Source organism: Notamacropus eugenii, chromosome 2 (assembly GCF_028372415.1).
Source record: "Notamacropus eugenii isolate mMacEug1 chromosome 2, mMacEug1.pri_v2, whole genome shotgun sequence".
NCBI lineage: Eukaryota > Metazoa > Chordata > Mammalia > Diprotodontia > Macropodidae > Notamacropus > Notamacropus eugenii.
Window position 1 is genome coordinate 160,657,042 of NC_092873.1, and position 18,072 is coordinate 160,675,113.

At 36.5% G+C, this 18,072-nt stretch overlaps 1 protein-coding gene across 4 annotated transcripts in view; it reads left to right on the top strand.

The window, feature by feature from the left end:
- The window catches only part of CFAP206 (cilia and flagella associated protein 206), a 66,008-nt gene that overhangs the window by 10,402 nt on the left and 37,534 nt on the right, over positions 1-18,072 (top strand). For all 4 annotated transcript variants that reach the window (XM_072642782.1, XM_072642783.1, XM_072642781.1 and 1 more), the window contains 3 exons: positions 2,744-2,932; positions 12,234-12,392; positions 17,337-17,545. In XM_072642782.1, the coding sequence (XP_072498883.1) occupies positions 2,744-2,932; positions 12,234-12,392; positions 17,337-17,545 (557 nt within the window). The remainder of the gene's footprint in view (positions 1-2,743; positions 2,933-12,233; positions 12,393-17,336; positions 17,546-18,072) is intronic.

Here is an 18,072-nt window from a genome sequence, read left to right on the forward strand (position 1 = left end):
TTCAGTTATTTCAAGGAACACAGTTCTCTCTTATAATCTGGAAAGTAGAAATGCTTTCTTTTGGTCTCTTTCTCCTCAAGAGCACAAAGGACCTCGCATTTTACCCGTTCATATATGGCAGAAACTCAAGCAGAACACACTTTCTGCAGATCACAGAAAAATTATTCTTGTCTTCCATTCTTTCAGTTCTTTGTCTTGTTTCTTATAGCTCTTTTGACTCACCGTTATGTGTAGATGTGATATCCTGCTTACTTGGGAGACACAAACTACAAATTAATGAGAGGTATCCACCTATTTTCCTGTATCCACTGATATCCAAGTTACCATTTCCTTAGATACTTATACTTGCTTAGATAATAGGTGGTATAAATACCATCGCTTTCTCTTTTTTTGCTATGTAACAGCTTTAAATTAAAAAAATTATTTGATCTTCTATAATAATTTTCCAGTTTGAGGGTATGTAATGATGTGGGAAGTACAAACAAAAGGAAACAAAACAGAACAAAACCAAAAGCTTTGAGTGTTAAAAATCAGTGCTACACATGGTGCATTATTAAATGGAATACCATTATTATGAGTTTTTATTTGTGCTTTAATTTAAAATATTCTGTTATCTTTGTGGGCTTTTATTTTGAAAGATCATCACTTCACTAGAGTAGAAAATATTCCTTACCAATGAAAATTGTCCCAACAGTGGAAGTTATGATTAAAATATAGTTTAGTGGAAAGAGCACTGGTTTATAAAGGAAATGTGTGGAGAGGCAATGATTGGTTTAGTGGGAAGCACCTGGACTGGGAGTTAATCTCATGAACTCATATATAAGATGAAGATTTTGGAGGAAATGATCTCTAAGGTTCCTTCCAGTTCTAATATTCTATGATTCTCAGATTTGTGTTAATTTGTGTTAATTAATTTATATTAATTTAATATATTCCTTGTTTGGATTATTTTCTAATGACTTTATAACTTAAATGATATAGCTATTATAAAGCAAAATGAAGATGAAGACTTAAGGCAGAAAAGTGAGCATGGAATAAATCTGGTTACAAATGAGATGCTTCTTCAAATTTCCAAGGTGGTACTATTTAGAATAGCCAAAGAACCAGCTGTTTTTTTGGCAAGACTGGCATAAAGTATGGCATGAATTTGGATGTTAATATTTTGCAGGGTGGGGGAGTGGAGAGGGCTGAGGGTGCAGCATTAGATTGTGATTTTAATGGCGGAGAGCAATCCTCAGGTGAAAATCCCCTTGGCTAACGCAGACCAGCACCTCCTCTGCAACTTCAAAACTTCGATAACTGCTTAGGCTTGAGAGGAAAAGTGATTTGCATAGGGCCACACAACTGTTACATACGAAGAATGGGACTTGAATCCAGGTTTTTCCGGCTCTGAAGCCAGTACTGTACCATACTGCTTCTCCATGTTAATAACTGTCATCATAATGATAATGTAGGGGACTGAATACTTGATTTGGGGACATCATGGTATTATGAGAAAAGTATGACTGGGAATTAAGAGATCAGATTTCTAGTCTTGTACCTGCCACTATCTGTGTAACCTGGAACAAATCAGTCATTTCGCCTTTGTTTTCTCATCTGTAAAATAAGAGAATTGTAAACTTTCTGAGCATTAGTTCCTTCATCTTATAGATGAAGGGGATTTGGGTTGGATTGCCTCTGAAGTGAGATCCCTTTAGGTTGTAGATCTAGGGTGTGCTGGAGCTGGCTCCTTCCTGGAAGAGCTTATTGTTACATTTTCGATGTGAGTATTCACACTTTAGAAATTCGAAAATGCTACAAATAGAGCTTGATTTATGATTTTGTTGATTGCCTAAACTTAAGAAGGTGAAAGAGAAAATGTTAATAACGCAAATTAAATTTAAAATGTGTCACAAATACATTTTTTCCTCAGAAAGCTAGTTGTTAAACATTTACCAGCATACCACTGTTACAGTTCTATAATCTTAAGATATCAATGCTTAAGGAGTTAAACCACATGAACTCTAAAGTCCCTTTTAGCTCCAGGATTTCCGGGATCTTTGATTTCATTTATGATGATAAGTCCTATCAATAATTAAGTTGGCTAAAGATATGATTAATCACGACACAGTCTGAGTTTCTTACCACATACATTGCCTGTCCTTGATAAATGACAAAAGCAGAATGATGTGATATTATATTTTTGTCCGTATTCCATACAGATTGTCTTTTTAATATAGGTTTCATTTTCATTTTATAATTCTTATGTTATTTGAGTTTTGAGTCTCTTATGTGGGCTTCTACCATATTACATAGTGCAGTAAGCCCTGAAATTGGAGTCAGAAAACCTGGGTTCAGTAGCCATGTGACTTTGAGCAAATTATTTAACTTCACTGTACTTCAGATTCCTCATTTGTAAAATGTGGATAATAACACTCTACTCAGCAAAATAACAATTACCTACTAAATGGAAAGTACTCTAAGAAAAGTCTTCTGTAAGTCATAAAATGTTATACAAATATGAACCATGTTTATCTTGCCAAAATATATCAATTAAATTGCTGTGAAGAATAATCTGATAGTGACTTCACCTTGACACTATAGTTTGTTTTATTTTAAATGATAAGGATTAAGAAAACATGATGTTAAATCATGAAGTAAAAATGTCATCCCATGCCAGTTTCCCCTCAGCAATACCTTTTAATGTGAGAACAGGAATTAAAATATTAGTCATATGAAAGATGTTTTCTTTGTCCTTTTCTAGGAGAATTTCTTGATGAACATCATCGAGTCTTAGAATCCAGATTAAGCATTGTTAGCAGAGAAATCACTGACAATAGGGCCCGTACTCGGGAAGAATTAGAGAGCCTCTACCGGAAGATTGTCAGCTATATATTACTACGTTCTGGTCTTGGATCACCTACTGATATCAAAGTTGTCAGAGAGGCAACAGGTCAGTAATATAAATTTTTTATGTTCCTTGGTGTGGGGGCTGGGGGAGTAAGATAATTTTATCTTTATACTGAGTGCTCAATTGAAGTCTTACAGATTTAATCCTTTTTTTTATCCATAAAAGAAATAGAGAATCAACAGGAAATGAAAACTCATCTTTTACTGCTCTCTCAGTGGATATCAATTCTAACCCTAACGAATCATTGCTAGGAAGTAAAATATTGGCATTATTTATTTTCTTAGAGTCATGGATATTTAGGCAATTGTTACATCATGACAGAGGAGAGCTAGTCACAGAGTTAGGGTATCAGACTAATTGGTAAAGGTACTAAGTAGATTAAGGTAATGTGGATGGACAAGAGTTGTCTCTTGAAGGGGGTGTGGAAAACAGTGGTATCCTGAATGTTATATTGCCAAGAAATATGTCCCTTTCCCCCCTTTCATTTAGTTAAAATTATAATGTATGGACTAAACTTTGCTTTGCTATTTTACTGCTTTCATGGTTTCATCAAAACTACTCACTTTGATACAGAGTATCCTCTCTTTGACGACAAATTGAAACTCTTCCATGCTTTTCTATCTTAGATGATCCTTGTTCATGTTTTCCTATGAATTGTCCACAGAGGTGCTACTCCATATCCTTTCGTTCTCTTAAAATCTTAATGTATATATTCTTTCAATATTTCATTGTACGCCTTGGGTTATCCATCTGTCATGTCATTACTATTACATGACCAGGCAACCTCCCTTTCTGATCAGATAAGCCTTCAAATAATATCTTTTACTCCACTTCTAGCAAGTCACTAATGCAAGTCATCACTGATAATGCAGCAGCTTGTTTATGTTTGCCATGCATCTTTCCATTGTTCTTTTAGGTGATTAAGGTTTTAATTCCAAGATTCACTATTATATAGTATCACCAAGAGAATATTGAAGTTAAAGAGAAAGGTCTTTATAGAAATGAATTATTCAGAATCACTTGAAAGAACTTCATAATTTTTCATAGGTGGTCCTTCCCAGTCAACTAATTCTAATTAATTCTGGGCCTAACTCCTTGTCTTTCCACAGCATTTTTCTATCATATACACATACATTGGTGGATGAACTCTGTGGATTATTTTCTAGCTTTATGCCATGATCTGAGAAATATAAGAAAGCTGTTTTGTCAGTTTTTGTTTTTTATAAATCAACTTTGTTTTTCTAGTCTGAGTAGTTTACATAACTTTTTTTTTTGCTGAGGATGACTTATTGTTGTGCTAAGACATATTGCAATAAAGCCCCTTTTGGAGAAATTTGCCATCAATAGGGAATGAATTTGTTCAGATCTCATACAGGACTTCTATTATATCAGCTGATGAACATAGATATAATGTGATATAAATATGCACTGGGTCATTGAACAGTTATCTCCACAACCATAGCTGTCATAGTGTCCTATGTGATTTCAAGGGATACTTTGGTGATATCTTGTCTGGGAAGAGTCTTCACGGCAGTTTTGATCTGCTAATTCTTTTAAAGCACCATCTTTTTTCCATCCTTTTGGAATCATCTCTTAGAGGTATCTTGAGAATTAATACCTAAGTAACTTTAAAATTGTTCTACCCAAAGCCCAAATTTTTTCTGTATCTTTTTGGTCAGGAATAACTACTTTTTCTGATTTTATCTTTTTCCTTGCCTTTAATACTTCTTCCCAAAGTGCATCAGATACGGAGGTTGTAGAATCTAAGCGTAGAGGTGGCATTATCACCAGTAAAGACAATATATCACCATAAAAATACGTGTGGGTATAGTCCGCTGCACGTCTATTTGTTGCCCTCTTGTTCTGCCTCCTTCTACAAAAACGTTCTCCAGATTATCTGGCTTAGATGGATTTCATTCCAGTGACTCTGGAGGCTCATTTCTCCTCAACTGCTTTTTATTGTTTTCTACAATGATGCTGCTCATTGATCTCAGTAGTCTTCCACCATTCTCTCTGTAATATTGTAAATGTGGTATTGACATCTTGGTGCTTTTTTAAAATAACACTTACTTTTTTAGACCCCTCTCTTCTAACAAAGAAAAACCCCTAAGCCAAGCCAGTAGTAATTTCTTCTGACAATGCATACAGCATGTCATACCAATAGTCTCCTATTTTCTTCCTGAAAAGAGGGAAATGTATCGCATCATCCATCCTTTGGAAACAAGATTGGTTATTTCACTTAGTTTGAATTCTCCTGTCTTTTAGTGTTGTTTCATTTTCATTATTATAGCTATTGCATGTATTATTTTCCTGGTTCTACTTTGTTTGGATTAGTTCATACATGTCTTCTCGTGTTTTTTCTGAAGTCTTTCTGTTCATCATTTCTTAAAGAGTAATAATATACCATTACATTCATATACTGGGCAGCTAGGTGGCACAGTGGATGGAGTGCTGGAATGGAGTCTGGAAGACTCATCTTCCTGAGGCCAAATCTGGCCCCAAACACTTACTGGCTATGTGATCTTGAGCAAGTCACTTAACTCTCTTTGCCTTAGTTTCCTCATCTGTGAAATGAGTTGGAGAAGGTAATGACAAACCAGTAGTATCTCTGAGAAGAAAACTCCAAATGGGGTCACAAAAGAGGTGAACACTACTGCAACAACTCAACAGAAACATCTTCAGCACGTTATACAGATGAGGAAACTGAGGCAAACAGGGTTAAGTGACTTGCTCAAGGTTACATAACTAGCAAGTATCTGAAGTAAAATTTAACTCAGGTGCTCCTGACTCCAGCCCTGGAGCTCTATCCACTATACCACCTAGTTAACTGGAATTTAATTTGCCGTTCTCTAACTGATGAGTACCCTCTTTGTTTCTGGTTTTTTGCCACTACCAAAAAAAAGGTATTGTGCTGAATGTCGGTATGCATGTGACCTTTTTTTGTTTGTTTTGTCTTGTCATTGAACTTCTTGGAGATATATGCTCAGTAGTGAGATTGCTGGGCCAAAAATATAATCAGTTTACTCACTTTTCTAGCATAGTTTCAAATCGTTTTCCAGAATGATTGAGCCTATTCATAGCCTTTTCAACAATATTTTAGGAGTGCCTGTTTTACCACAGTCTGTCCAACACTAGATTTTTCAGTCTTTCATCATTTTTGTCAATTCAAGGGATGTGAAGTGAAGTGTGGACATGAGACTTGTGAGTAGTTTACAAGCTTTTGGCCTCTTTCATCTCTTAAACTCAAGCCAGATTTTGTGACAGATTTTGTTGGTTGGTTGGTTTTTACAATCCTAATTCTTGCATTCATTTCACCAAACATCAGGGACTATGTTGATTGAGCTGATAGGATCCAGAAAAAGTTCTTTTATTCATATGATTACTCAAATTTTTGAGTGATTAGCAATAAGATATAATTCTCTTTATGGCAGCCTATTTGTCATTTGTTAAACATATTAACTGTATTATTAACTCTTTTTGCTTTTGCTTGTACCAGGAAAACCAGCTTCATTAAATCTTTTATTTGCCTCTCAAAGAGGAAACTTTTTTTTCAATTAACTGTTATCATTTTATACGCTGTGCTTCATTTGTAGCTTGCATCAGTATTGATATGGTTCACTTTTTGAAGTAGTATAACTAGCATATACTAGTATAGTGGTATGTGGTATATAACTCATTGGTCATGGGAAAATTATTGTGCATTAAGAGTGCCAAAGGAATAAGTTATATTTGTATGATCTTAAGTTTGTCTGCCATTCTTATTAACTTATGCTTCCATTTATGCTGTTCTGTCACTATTACTAAAGGAGGGCATTATACAGGGATGAGAACTGTTTGCTATTTTTGTTCCTTTTGTAGATGACCATGGCTAAAAATAAATATATTAATCACCTACTGCCAACCTGCTGATCATGAGCCTTTCTATGCTTAGCTTAATCATATATTTCAATTAAGCATTTCTTAACTAGCTACAGTGTGCAGAGCACTCTGTTAGGAATTAGTAAAGATACAAGGTTAGATAAAATTAGTTTCTGCCAGAATGTAGTTTTTAGCCTAATAGGGAAATAAAACACATACAGATAGCTGTAATAAATGATATTATATAGCAAGTACAATAAAGAGCTGCAAAACAAAATGCTATTGATCTCTAAGGTAGAAAAGGTTATTAAATGATAAGGGAGATCAAGAAAGGCTTTCTGGAAAAAGTATTTTAGTTGGGCTAATGTGGGTGAAAAAGTGAAGAAGAAAAAGGAAACACATCAAGGCATAAGAAATGGTATTAGCAAGCACAGAAGTAGGAAATCAGATTTTATATGAATGATAGTAACCTAGTTTTTTCAGAACATAAAGTATGTGTATGAAGGTAATATGAGATGAGGTAGGAAGAATAGAGAGAAAATATTGCTAGGTTGTAGAGGGCTTTGGGTGTCTGATATGGTATGGAGATAAAAAAAACTGTCATAATATATATGACATATAAGATGTAGTCTGTGAACTATGCTATATGGAATTCCTATTCCAATAATTCTCATATGTGGCTGAGATTAAATAGAATGGGATTCATGACTGAAATGTGGGTCATGGCCATGCCTGGTCAACTAGGGGAAGCAGATGATGATTTCCTGATTTGAACTACTATAAAACTCTTTCTGCTAAAAGCAGAACATCTGATAAGCTTCATGAATTAAAAACATTCATTTTTTAAAAAGAGAAATAAGAGATGACTAGGGAAATTAGTCAAATTCTGGATGTGATTTTGAACCTCCACCAAGAAAATGAATGGATCCTTGGAAGAAAGTGGCCAAGTTATATTAAAACACTTGATCAATGGGGAAGACATAGTCAGACTTAGATGGATGTGAACTCTAAACTTTAGAATGTAGGATTTCAGAAAGTTCAGAGAAGAGATAACTGTGATTCCATGGCCTGAACCTCTCAGCTCATTTAGACTTGAGTTCAACTGAAGAAGAACAGGAAACTCAGAATAATGAATTCTTTAGCAACCACCAGTGATTCTGATGAGAAAAAGATGAAAAATGAATATATCTGTGGGGAAAGCTTACTCTGCTAGATTTTTATTTTTAAAAGGACATGTAGAAAAAGATGGAAATGAGAGCACCTAGCTGAGGATGAAGATTAAAAAAATTGGCATGGCTCTATAAGCACAATATAAGGAAGGTTAAACTTGCAAAATGCTAAGAACAAAAAAGGCTATAAAGGGAGGGAGGTATATTGAGGGCAAGAAGAACAGTGGCTTATTGCTTGAGGTGGGTGACGTGAATAATCACAAATGAAAATAAAAAAAATACCTAGTTTATATAAAATCTTCTTTATCAAGAAGGATGATAATCAGACTGGACATGATAAGAGTTAAAATTAAGAGGGAATTTAAAGCCAAAATAAATGGGAAGATAGTCAAAGAGAACCTCCTGCTTTAAATGAATTCATGTTGGTGGGCATGGATGAATTCCATCTGAGAAAACTGAAAGATGTCAGCCATGTGATAATTTCCTCAAATATATTTTTTCCCTTTAGGGATAAACTCGATCATAGCATTCATTCACCTTTGTCTTTTTTGGCATTGTTATTTACATTGTTTTAGACATTGTGTATATTTTCCCGGTTCTGCCTACTTCTCTTCATCAGTTCATTCTTCTCGTGCTTCTCTGTAGTCTTCATATTCATTGTGTGTTACAGTATAATAATATTCCATTACATTCATGTACCATAAGTTGTTTAGCCATTTTCCAGTCAATGGGTATCTGCTTTGTTTCCATTTTTTTTTTTTTTTTTACAAATTCTTGTAATGTAGTAAATTATGTCTAAGGACATATATTCTCTCTGGAAGTTACATGCTATTTTTAATATTTAAAGACTTGTCGTTCTCTATTCTCACTCTTTGTACAACTTCCTCAACACCCTTTTTGTTGAACTAACAGCTAGGTAATCTTTGTGGAATCATGGAGAGTAAGAGATGAGCAAATGCTGTTTTGATTTTCAGAAGTAGAAGGAATGTGAGTTCTTCAAGTTATAAGCCAATAAGCTTAATGTTAATTCCTAGAAAGAATGTTTTTTAACAGATTTTGCAAACATATGATGTGAAAACACTCAGGAAAGCAAGCAGTGAATTCCCACAATCCAGTATGGTTTCATTAAGAACAAAACATGAGAGATTAACTTCAATTCTTTTTTTGTGATGAGTTTATTTACAAGAGTGGCACATCAGTGTAATGTAGTATGCCTGGATCTCCACAATATAGTTGACAGAGTTTCTTATGAAATTCTTAAGAATAAGAAAGTCATAAGCTTATTGACATAATAGGTAGGTGAACTCAGAATGGTTGCATGGTTGAATCTAAATAGTGGCAATTGGTGGATCAAAATTGACCCAGTCTGTGTGCTTCTGTGCTCTGTGCTTGACCCTAATTCATTGTCCTGGATGCAGACTAATTGGTATATTTTTCAGATTTGCAGATGGCAAAAATCTGCAAAGGATAGTGGATATGTTAGATTACAAAGTTGACTTTCCTACCCCCCTCCAAAAAAACCCTCAAAAATTAAAATGATAGGTCAAATAAATTTAGATAAAATTTAACAGGCATACATGTGGAATTCTGAAATTAAGTTTTAAAAATCAAATGTCCATTGTACAGTTTGGGAAAGATGTGGCTCAATAATAAGACAGTCCATGTTAAAAACAACTAGGAATTTTAGTGCATAGAAAGCTCATTAGGAGACAGGGGTTCAATGTGGCAGCCAAAACAGGAAAAGTAGTTCCAGGTGCTGTTGGTAGAAGAATAATTAGTGTATAGAAGGAGAACGGTGATTGTACTAGGCAGACTACATCTGATACACTTTATTCTGGACATCGTGTTTTAGGAGGAACATTGACAAACTAAAGTACATCCAGAAGAGGAAAGTGAGGAGACTCAAAGCTATGCAATCAGAGGATTGGTTTAAGGAGCTAAGAATGTTTAAACCAGAGAAAATGAACACCTGGGGTGGGAGGCATGATTTTGGTCTTCAAATATATTTGAAGGGCTGTCCTATGTGATGATTATAATAATAATAGTCAGTACTGATGTAGCATTTTAAGGTTTGCAGAGCCCTTTGTGTTACCTTCTGTGATCTTCACAATCACGATTTTACTGAGGAGGGAAACTGAGGCTAAGTGACTTGTCCAGGGTCACTTACTAGTAAGTATCTGAAGCAGGATTTGAATTCAGGAAAACATTGCACATAGTAACAGCAATACTGTATGATGATCAACTGTAAGTAGCCTAGCTTTATGATGCTGTATGATGATCCAAGACAATTCTGAAAGACGCAGAATGAAAAATGCTATCCCTTGCACCTATTCCTTGAAATGATGGAGTCTGAATGCAAATTGAAGTATCCTTTTTTCCTTTATTTTCCTTGTTTTGTTTTGGTCTGTGTTTTCTTTTGCAACATGGCTGATATAGAAATGTGTTTTGCATGATTGCACATGTACAATTTATATCAAATGGCTTGCCTTCTCATGGAGGGGAGACAGAAGGCAGAGGGAGACAATTTGGAACTCAAAATTTTAAAAAACAAAAGTTGAAAACTGTTTTTGCAAGTATGTGGAAGAAATAAAATATAACAATTTTCACTTAGGAAAAAAATATGTTCCTCCTCTGCCACTCACACATCCTTTTTAACAAAGAATAAAAAAGAAAAAGGAAAAATTTAATTCAGTAAAATTAACCACATCAACTAAATCTGACTGAATATGCGTTGTACATACTTGTATGAGGAAGGTAATTTCCTCTCTTTTTTTCTTCAGCATTCAGTTTTGAGTTTTTTTATTATTTATATTGTATGGTCATTGTATGTATTTTCCTGGTTCTTCCTGTTTCTCTGTATCAATTCATTTCTCCCTATGCTTCTTTGTATACTTCAAATTCATTGTTTCCTATAGCACAGTAATATTCCATTATATTAATAGGGAGCTAAATGGAGGAGTGGATAGACAACTTGACCTCGAATCAGGAAGCCTGAGTTTAAATCTTGCTTCAGACACTTACTATGAGACCTTGGGCAAGTCACTTAATCTCTGTTTGCCTTAATTTCCTCAACTGTAAAATGATGATAAAAAGAATCTCTTCCTCCCAGATTTGTTGTGAGGATTAAATGAGGTAATACTTATAAGCGCTTGTTGTATAGTAAGCACTATGCAAATGTTTATCATTGTTATTTTCATCATCACTATTAGTAACCACAGTTTGTTTAGTCATTTTCCAGGCAAGGAGCATCTACTCAGTTTCTACAAACATTGTTATTCTAAATATTTAACAAATAAGTAGATAGACAAAAAAAAAAATCAATATATTGGCTATGTTTGAAAATGTATGCCATATTCTGCTATGGTCTACTATCTTTGTCCTGCGAGGAGGAAGGTGTGACAATGATTGTTTTGTAAGTTACATCTTTTATTTTTTTATCACCTTTGTTTACATACACACACACACACACACACACACACACATGCACACACACGTAACCATGCACGCATGAGCCAAATTAACAAATCGCCCGAGTCTGCCAATATATACAACCTTCCACATCCCTAAGTCACCCACCTGTGCAAAGAGAGGATGGAGATGTATTTTCTCCTTTGTCCTTTAAGACAAAATTTGATTATTTCTAATTACATAATTCTGATTTTGTTGTTTCCATTTACATTGTTGTAGCTCGTGTGTGTTGTTCTTCTCATTCTATTTATTTCTCTTTGTATTCAGTCTTAGAAGTCTTCCTCTGTTTCTCAGCATCCTTCATATTAACCATTTCTCATGATCCAATAACGTTCCATTACATTTATGTACAATAAGTATCTGCTGACTCCAGCTACAAGAAGTGTTACTACAAAACTTTTAGTGTACATGAGACCTTTCTTTCTATTTTTGACTTCCTTGTGATTTGTGTCTTGTAGTGAGATCTCTGTGTCAGAGGATACAGACATTTTACATCACTTTTTCCATATGACTTCAAATTGCTTTCCAGAATGGTTAGGCTACTTCACATCTCTACCAATATTTCATCAGTGCACCTGTCTTTCCCCAGTCCCTTCAACATTGATATTTATTGCCATTGATTTTTGAAAAGTGCCAATAGTCCAATTCATACCTCTTACGTAATAAATATTATCTAATGAGCCATGGTCTGTCTGGAAATTATGTTATTCTACCATTATTTATACTATATGGCTGTTTCAACACCTTTTAGCTGGAAAAAAAATTTTATTTGGAGTGTATCTTAAATCTACATTTTTCCCACTTCTTTTTCCCATATGAATTTTTGTGTGTTTTTTTTCTTTCCTCAGCTGCTCTACAGAGTGTTTTTCCTCAATCTGAACTTGGTACTTTTCTATCCCTTTCCAAGAAGGACAAAGAGCGCCAGCTGAAAGAACTCACCATGATTGTTGCTGGAATTCGGTTATTCAACAAAGACTGTGGAAAGGGAGGAGAAGGCATTGATGATCGTAGGTTAAATTAATTCTATAAATCTATCATGATTTACGTATTTATGTAAATATGGTACTTATGTAAATTGTTGTAAACAGTATTAAAGTTTCTCTTGTACAGTGGCTAAAATGATGGGATGCCTAGGATAGTAAAAGCTCCTTTGATCTGGATCCATGAAGTGTCTGGTAGATATCCTCCAGGAGCCTGACATTTAAAGAACCTACTTCACTAATGTAAATTAGCCATTTTTTATAGATATACTGTTTTAGTGTACTAATGCCTACTGACTCAATTATTGGTCCAGTTTCTTTTTAAAATGCTAAATTTACATACAAGCTGGATTCCTTCTCTAGAATGTTCTCTCAAGCTTATTTTACACAATTTTGTAATGGTCATTGGTGGCAGAGAGAAACAGAGATGCAGAGTAGGTACAGTATAGCATATATTGCCTGGAATGTAGTAGGTAATTACTGAATGCTTGTTGATTGAGTTAAAAATTTCCCAGTGAGCAAACTGACAATGTATATGTAAAGGAGATTGACTGTAGATTAACCAAATGACCCCACTGGGTTAAGGACTAGGAGATTTAAGAAGCAGTCTGGCAGAAGTTAGCTTTAGAATGGCACCTTATACTGTAACATACTTGAAATGGACACATGACCTGGATGTAAAAAAGGTCACATCGTAAACAAAGGAGGAGCAAATAAGGAAATGTCTTTTGTAGTCATCGATAGGAGAATATCTCTTGGCCAAACAAAAGTGGATCATAGGAAATAACATGGAAAATTTTGATTTCATAAAAGCTATTGCACTAACAAAACCAATGCAGTTAAAAATGAGAAGGGGAACAGTTAATTGGGAAACATCTTAATAGTAAGTTTCTCTAATAAAAGTCTGATATCCAAGATATTTAGGGAAATGATTCAAATATATAAGAATATGTTTTATGTTCCATAGGTAAATGGTCAAACTATTTAAATAGATTGTTCTCAAAAGAAGAAATGCAATCTATTGACACTGTGTAAAAATGTTCCAAATCTCTAGTAATGAGAGAATTGCAAATTAAAATGACTTTGACGTCCTACTCCACATAAGTAGATTGGCAAAGGTGACAAAATAAGGAAAATGGACAGTTTTTGAAGGCATGTATGTGCAAACAAAGGTACTCTAATGTACTACTGCTGGAGCTGTGGATTATTCCAGCTGTTGTGGAAAGCAATTCGGCACTATACTTCTCAAGCCACCTAATTAACTTGGTGTGATCGTAACTGGATGAGGCATGAATGAAGGGACAAAAAAACATTTATGAAGCATTTACTCTAACCCGAGCACTGTGTTAAAGCACTGGGAATAAAAATACAAAAGCAAGGAAGAAAACAAGCATTTATTAAGTGCTTACTATGTAGTAAGCATTTATTGAGCAACTACTATGTGCTAGGCACTGCTAAGTGCTTTACAAATTTTTTTTGATCCCCACAGCAACCCTGGGAGGCAGACGCCATTGTTATCATTCCTATTGTGCAGATAAGGAACCTGAGGCAGACAAGGGTGAATCATTTGCCCAGGGTCATATAGCTAGTAACTGAGTCTGAATTTGAACTTCCTGATTCCAAGCCTAGCACAATCTCTACTATACCACCTACCTGCCTTTACATTCTCACATTCTATACACTTACATTGTAATGGAGTGGGCAATACATACGGGAAACGGTGTGGCCAGACAGTCATTATTTTGGTTTGGAAACTACCGGAATGGTGAGTAAAAACCATGGGGGAGTAGATCAATCCATCTTTTCCAAGAGACACTTACAGAGCTGTTTTGAGTGTGTATCTCAAATTAGAAAGTTGGAGGAGAGAGGGAAGGACCAAAAGGTATGTACTCAGCAACAAGGCTGCTTGTGTGAAGATTGTTGAGGAGAGAAGTAAGCAGATGTGGAACTGGGCTTAAATGTAGTGGGAGAGTTAAGGTGGCTACCAATCAGAGCAGCACCTTTTGTGGTTTTCTCTTTTTGGTTATTATTCTGACTATTAGTATTATTTGTAGTAGGACCAGTGAGATCATTTTTTTCAGGTGCTCCATAATTTGTTTGAAAAAATAGATATGGAAAAGTCGGGGGGAGGAGCCAAGATGGTGGAGTAGAAAGACACACATATGCTAGCTCCAAACCCACAGCCCATAAAATACCTGTAAGGAAGAACTCCCAACAAATTCTGGAGCAGTAGAAGCCACGGAACAACAGAGTGGAGGAGATTTCTGTTCCAGAGAGACCTGAGAAGCTGACACGAAGGGTCTCTTGCACACCAGGCCCGGAGCAGAGCTCAGCCCTCCTTGGCCGCATGGCACCGAGAGGAGCAGATCCAAGCAGGCTCCAGGGACGGAATCTCCAGCAGCCACGCAGGTCCCTCCACCCACGGTCTGTGAAGGTCAGTGAGAGGGCCCGCCGAGACGGGAGCAGGGTGTGCCCATGGCTTGGGCCCCTTCTGGAGGCAGTGGTGGAGGCAGTGGCAGACAGGGCTCCCAGAGCAGGCAGGAGCTCGGATCCATTGTTGAAGGTCTCTGCATAAACCCCCTGAGGGAACTGAGCTCCATGAGGCAGCCCTGCCCCTACCCGAGCACCTGAACTTAATCTCACACTGAATAGCAGCCCCACCCTCTCCCAAAGCCCTGAGGCTGGGAAGCAGCATTTGAATCTCAGACCCCAAGCACTAGCTGGGCGGATCTGGAGGCAAGGTGGGTGTGGAGAGGAAACTCAGAAGTCAAGTAACTGGCTGGAAAAATGCCTAGAAAATGGGGAAAAAAATAAGACCATAGAAGGTTACTTTCTTGGTGAACAGATATCTCCTCCCTTCCTTTCAGAGGAGTAAGAACAATGCTTACCATCACGGAAAGACATAGAATTCAAGGCTTCTGTATCCCAAACATCCAAAATAAATATTCAATGGGCTCAGGCCATGGAAGAGCTCAAAAAGGATTTTGAAAATCAAGTTAGAGAGGTAGAGGAAAAACTGGAAAGAGAAATGAGAGAGATGCAAGAAAAGCATGAAAAGCAGGTCAACACCTTGCTAAAGGAGACCCAAAAAAATGCTGAAGAAAATAACACCTTGAAAAGTAGGCTAACTCAATTGGCAAAAGAGGTTCAAAAAGACAATGAGGAGAAGAATGCTTTCAAAAGCAGAATTAGCCAAATGGAAAAGGAGGTTCAAAAGCTCACTGAAGAAAATAGTTCTTTCAAAATTAGAATGGAACAGATGGAGGCTAATGACTTTATGAGAAACCAAGAAATCACAAAACAAAACCAAAAGAATGAAAAAATGGAAGATAATGTGAAATATCTCATTGGAAAAACAACTGACCTGGAAAATAGATCCAGGAGAGACAATTTAAAAATTATGGGACTACCTGAAGGCCATGATCAAAAAAAGAGCCTAGACATCATCTTTCTTGAAATTATCAAGGAAAACTGCCCTGATATTCTAGAACCAGAGGGCAAAATAAGTATTCAAGGAATCCACTGATCACCGCCTGAAAGAGATCCAAAAAGAGAAACTCCTAGGAACATTGTGGCCAAATTCCAGAGTTCCCAGGTCAAGGAGAAAATATTGCAAGCAGCTGGAAAGAAACAATTCAAGTATTGTGGAAATACAATCAGGATAACACAAGATCTAGCAGTTTCTACATTAAGGGATCGAAGGGCATGGAATATGGTATTCCAGAACTCAAAGGAACTAGGACAAAAACCAAGAATCACCTACCCAGCGAAACTGAGTATAATACTTCAGGGGAAAAAATGGTCTTTCAATGAAATAGAGGTCTCTCAAGCATTCTTGATGAAAAGACCAGAGCTGAAAAGAAAATTTGACTTTCAAACACAAGAATGAAGAGAAGCATGAAAAGGTAAACAGCAAAGAGAAGTCATAAGGGACTTTACTAAAGTTGAATTGTTTACATTCCTACATGGAAAGACAATATTTGCAACTCTTGAAACCTTTCAGTATCTGGGTAGTTGGCGGACACACACACGCACGCACACACACACACAGAGACAGAGAGCACAGAGTGAATTGAATAGGATGGGATCATATCTTAAAAAAATGAAATTAAGGGGTGAGAGAGAAATATATTGGGAGGACAAAGGGAGAAATGGAATGGGGCAAATTATCTCTCATAAAAGAGGCAAGCAAAAGACTTTTTAGTGGAGGGAAAAAGAGGGGAGGTGAGAGACAAACATGAAGTCTACTCTCATCACATTCCACTAAAGGAATGAATAAAATGCACACTCATTTTGGTATGAAAACCTATCTTACAATACAGGAAAGTAGGGGAGAAGGGGATAAGCAGGGTGGGGGGGATGATGGAAGGGAGGGCAGTGGAAGGAGGGAACAATTTGAAGTCAACACTCTTGGGGAGGGACAGGATCCAAAGAGAGAATAGGAGCGATGGGGGGCAGGATAGGATGGAGAGAAATATAGTTAGTCTTACACAGCACGACTATCATGGAAGTCATTTGCAAAACTACACAGATATAGCCTATACTGGATTGCTTGCCTTCCCAAAGGGAATGGATGGGGAGGGAGGGATGAACAGAAGTTGGAACTCAAAGTTTTAGGAACAACTGTTGAGTACTGTTCTTGCTACTAGGAAATAAGAAATACAGGTGATGGGGTATAGAAAGTTATCTGGCCCTACAGGACAAAAGAGAAGATAGGGACAAGGGAAGGGAGGGATGATAGAAGAGAGGGCAGATTGGTGATAGGGGCAATCAGAATGCTCGGTGTTTTGGGGTAGGGGTAGGGGACAAAAGGGGAAAAAAATTTGGAACCCAAAATTTTGTGAAAATGAATGTTAAAAGTTAAATAAATAAATTTAAAAAAAAAAAGAAAAATAGATGTGACTTAATGGTCATAAAGGAACTGAGCTTTCTTTTTTTTCTCCTGTCCTTAATCATTATTTTTTTTAACAGTACCAGCTATTCTGAACGAAGCTATTCCAGCCACCACCCAACATATTGATACACAACTTCAGACTTCCCAGGAACAGGCCTACCGGTACACAGCTATTTTGGAGAAAGCAACACTCAACCCACTCAGAATGAAAGAGCTTGAGCCCTTAAAGATAAAAGAAGCCTTGTTTAATTTGAGACAATATGAGGTTTTCCTTAATATAATTTTGGTGAGTTGTTACAATATCTGGCATTCTCAAAGTTAACAGTATAGTTTAAGCAGCAAGGAGTGAGGAGGGGTAGAGGCTTGGGGGTGGGTGGGCAGGGTGGGAATGGAGAGGCAATCTGTCAGGTTAAGTGATTTGCCCAGGGTCACACAGTTACTAAGTGTCTGAGGCCAGATTTGAACTCAGATCCTATTGAGAGGAGCTCTTATCTACTATGCTACTTAACTGGCCATGAAACATCGATTTTTAAGGGGGCATTTGCAATAGTTATGCTGTGTTTCTGTGGACCAAAAATAAATAGATAAGTTGCGATTAGTACTTAATGAAGGTATCACCTACTGAAGTGAATCTGTACGCCTTTAGATTCTTCAAAATGTATCAGTCCCTGTGGTCATGGCAAATGTGAGAAAGACTGGTAAAATGTGTTCCCTCTGATGTTTTAGAAACTTATTCATAGGTCCAGGCATTTTAACTAAGAGGCTGGAAATCTAATTTAGAATTTGACTTATCATTCTAAGTCTTCCCCAAAG